The sequence below is a fragment of the Amphimedon queenslandica genome, unplaced genomic scaffold (genome assembly GCF_000090795.2).
Source record: "Amphimedon queenslandica unplaced genomic scaffold, v1.1 AMPQUscaffold_13365, whole genome shotgun sequence".
NCBI classification, from domain to species: domain Eukaryota; kingdom Metazoa; phylum Porifera; class Demospongiae; order Haplosclerida; family Niphatidae; genus Amphimedon; species Amphimedon queenslandica.
Genome location: NW_003546399.1, coordinates 20,079 through 23,252, shown reverse-complemented (window position 1 = coordinate 23,252; position 3,174 = coordinate 20,079). Strand labels below are relative to the sequence as shown.

At 35.1% G+C, this 3,174-nt stretch overlaps 1 protein-coding gene across 2 annotated transcripts in view; it reads right to left on the bottom strand.

Moving 5' to 3' along the window:
- Positions 1 to 2,966, bottom strand: part of LOC100634985 (ral GTPase-activating protein subunit alpha-1-like) — a 24,823-nt gene extending 21,857 nt beyond the window's left edge. Inside the window, exons 1-8 of one of the 2 annotated variants that reach the window (XM_019997516.1) lie at positions 2,793 to 2,966; positions 2,580 to 2,690; positions 2,390 to 2,457; positions 2,215 to 2,272; positions 1,746 to 1,789; positions 1,434 to 1,665; positions 1,073 to 1,179; positions 543 to 693 (exon numbers count right to left, since the gene is read on the bottom strand). In XM_019997516.1, the coding sequence (XP_019853075.1) occupies positions 543 to 693; positions 1,073 to 1,179; positions 1,434 to 1,665; positions 1,746 to 1,789; positions 2,215 to 2,272; positions 2,390 to 2,457; positions 2,580 to 2,690; positions 2,793 to 2,904 (883 nt within the window). In that variant the 5' untranslated portion in view covers positions 2,905 to 2,966. The remainder of the gene's footprint in view (positions 1 to 542; positions 694 to 1,072; positions 1,180 to 1,433; positions 1,666 to 1,745; positions 1,790 to 2,214; positions 2,273 to 2,389; positions 2,458 to 2,579; positions 2,691 to 2,792) is intronic. The other variant, XM_019997517.1, reaches the window with a different exon arrangement.
- Between the last annotated feature and the right edge of the window lie 208 nt (positions 2,967 to 3,174).

Below are 3,174 nucleotides of genomic sequence, written 5' to 3'. Positions count from 1 at the left end.
ATCGACAGGACTTGATGATGATGATGATGATGATGATGAAGATGAAAAAAGGTGGCTGAACAAAACGGCCGTTTTCCGGATTTTTGGCTTTCCTCTCAGACAAGGTTTAGAGCCACACTAGTGGTACCAATGGAGTCCTCTGGTCAAGATGAGGTCCTCTATAAAGTCTGGTAAGCATAGGAGCTCGTTTTCCCGGTATAGCAAGGCTGCAAAAGTCGTGGCAGCCATTTTGAAGTGGGGTGAATCCTACTTAGTAACGCTACCGCGTTACTAATAATAGTACAGGGTCATTGGCCAAATTTCACCAAATATGACTAGGAGAGAATTCTTCATTTTTATAATTTTTTCTGATACATATACATGCTCTTATGTCGTGTAGAAACTTTAAGCTAATTCCGATCGAAATTGAATTTTTTATGAATTTTTAAAGTTGCTCAAAATTTGGTCAACTCAAGACCATGGCTGGGTTATGCATTGTATTTGCTTAGGAAAGAATTTTCTACATATGCACTTTAAAAAGAGAACACTTGACTGTCCCTTACTAATGGTAGGAGGAGGTATTGGTGAATAGAGTCCGGCATCAGATCTGAAGTTCTTGTAGAGGCAGACCAGGTAAAACAACTTAAACTGAAAGAATAAAAACGAGAAACCTTTGGCGTGATTAGCAGGATCAGTCCATTTTAATCTACCAACCTAGAGAGAGAGAGAGAGAGAGAGAGAGAGAGAGAGAGAGAGAGAGAGAAAAGAATAAGAATCAACAAAAAATGAAAAATAATAATAGACAGTTAAATGCATGTAGATACAATATACATTTAAAAACATTGCAAAATTCTACATACATATATACAGCGCGCCATTGTTTTTGCAAAAAAATTCATCAATTCCATCTTTTGTCAATTTATGTATTTAATGTGACACAAAATATCAACATTCTATAGTTCATGGATCATAGTAGAATGATAACAAATTACTGACAAATACAAAAAAAGGATTTTGATGGAATGCTTCCCCAAGCACTATACAGTACATGTACAAGTATATCTTATCTTCCCTCCCTCCCTTCCTCCATTACTTGAGTGGTAAGTGTGGTCAGTAGGTACTCCATTAGTGAAAGAGCTGGATCTGACGATACATTCTGTGCCACACATAACGGCTGAATAATCCTCGTCGATACCCAGTCTAAAAGGGTTAAAAATACCAATAACACAGTACACAAAGGGTTAAAAACTGAACTGATATACACTGTACATGTACATGCACTAATTTTGGGATTTTAAAATGATATCAATTTTTCTTTAATTTTAGCTAGCTCCTATAATTATGATCATTATTATTAATATACTGACACTTTTTGGCATTGTAAAAATCACTCGATAAATTTCAATACAAAACTAAAACTAATTAAAACTGTGATAGGGAAGGAGTTTCATTACCATGGCGATCAGGAGGTGTCTCGTTACTTGAATACCGCCCGTATCTCTCGCAGAGTGAGTGTGATGATGAGGGTGTGGTTAGGGGTGTGGTCTCCATGGGTAGTCCCAGTGGTGTCTTCTTGGGAGGGAAGTGAGGGATGGCCGAGGCCAATAGCTCAATACAAGCGTCTCCTGCTTTATCTTGTAAGGACTGCAACCAGAGGACTATCAGCTTGATACCATATTGTCTCAACTACATCATTAATAATAAAGTAATAATAATATTAATAATATTAATAATTATTATTATATTTATAATTAATGTTACCGTACCTCTATTGTGTTGTCAGGATGAAGTAACTTCCTAATTATAAGACCTAAAGAATTTAAAAAATCAATACACAATCTACAAGAATACTCCGTGTTTTCTAATTTACATACATATACGTGCATAGCGTAAAAACTTTTATTAAATTCTGATTGATATATTTGTGAATTTTAGCTGTTTGAATAATACAATGGATGCCAATTCTAAAAATTAACCCAAAACATTCAAATTATCTGCTGTACATTAAATCAGTTAATATTGGCCTCATTGGTCTCCTAGCCACACCCTTCAATAACTAGAAACGGCTAAAGGTCAAGAAATTAATATACGAGAATAAAGTATAGCAGGTTATATTAGTACCCTGTATAATATAACCACTATACACACTCATATGAGATTGATAAACAATACATTATATTGGAGTAAATAAATAAATAAATAAATAAATAAATAGGAGTGTGTCTGTATGCTCACATATTGAGTTGTACTGCCACTTCTGTTGTACTAGTTCGGGCAATAGTATAATCAGCCTCTACAGGGTTAAAAATTAATAATTTATAAAGTAATTAATTAATCTAATAATTGATTAATTTATTAATTAACTTTATGATAATACATCATTATAATAATTATTTACAAGAGTCGTTACCTCAAGTGATGGTAATATAACTTCCATCATTTCTCTCAACTGGTCACTAATGGCTCTCCCTTTTGAAACTGAAGGAAGAGAGAGAAAAGAATTAATCTTTTAAACCTTATTTATTTTGTTAGCCATTGAACTAAAACACAAACAAAAGCTCATACCGCAAACAGACATAAACAAACGAATACAAACAAACCCCTCTCTCTGATCTGTGACTCCATCATAGTGAACGAGGAATGGAACACGTAAAAAGCAGCTGCTGAATATTCTGATAGAATCTGCTTACACTCACCAACTGATACTTTATCTAGCAGAGAAGGAGAAAGGAAGGAAATAAATAGAAGAGGAGGATGAATAAAAGGATGCCCCATATATGTAAAATATTATAATAATTATTATATAAACAAACCCAGTCCATTCCTAAGTGCCTTTAGCCTCCTCAGTGGCTCGTTGTTCATGTTAAGGAACCTCTTGATGTGGGCTGCATGCTCTGAACTCGGCTTCTTCCTACCCAAATACATCAGTAACTAAATGGAGAGGAAGATAGAAGCAAAGATATTATATTAGGGGAGAAATGGACACGCTCTGTTACTCTAATTAATGCTCTAATCCCGCCTTCTCTGATTAGGGTGTGGCTAAAAGAGAAATATGGGTGGGGCTGGGTTTGCAAAAATTCTTTGATGTATCATGCCAACTCATGATTTGCTGTTTCACCCAATAACAAAGAAAGCAAACGTCCATTTATAAAGCTTACGGAAGGTAGCTACTGTCATTGAGCAGTCATGGGTGGC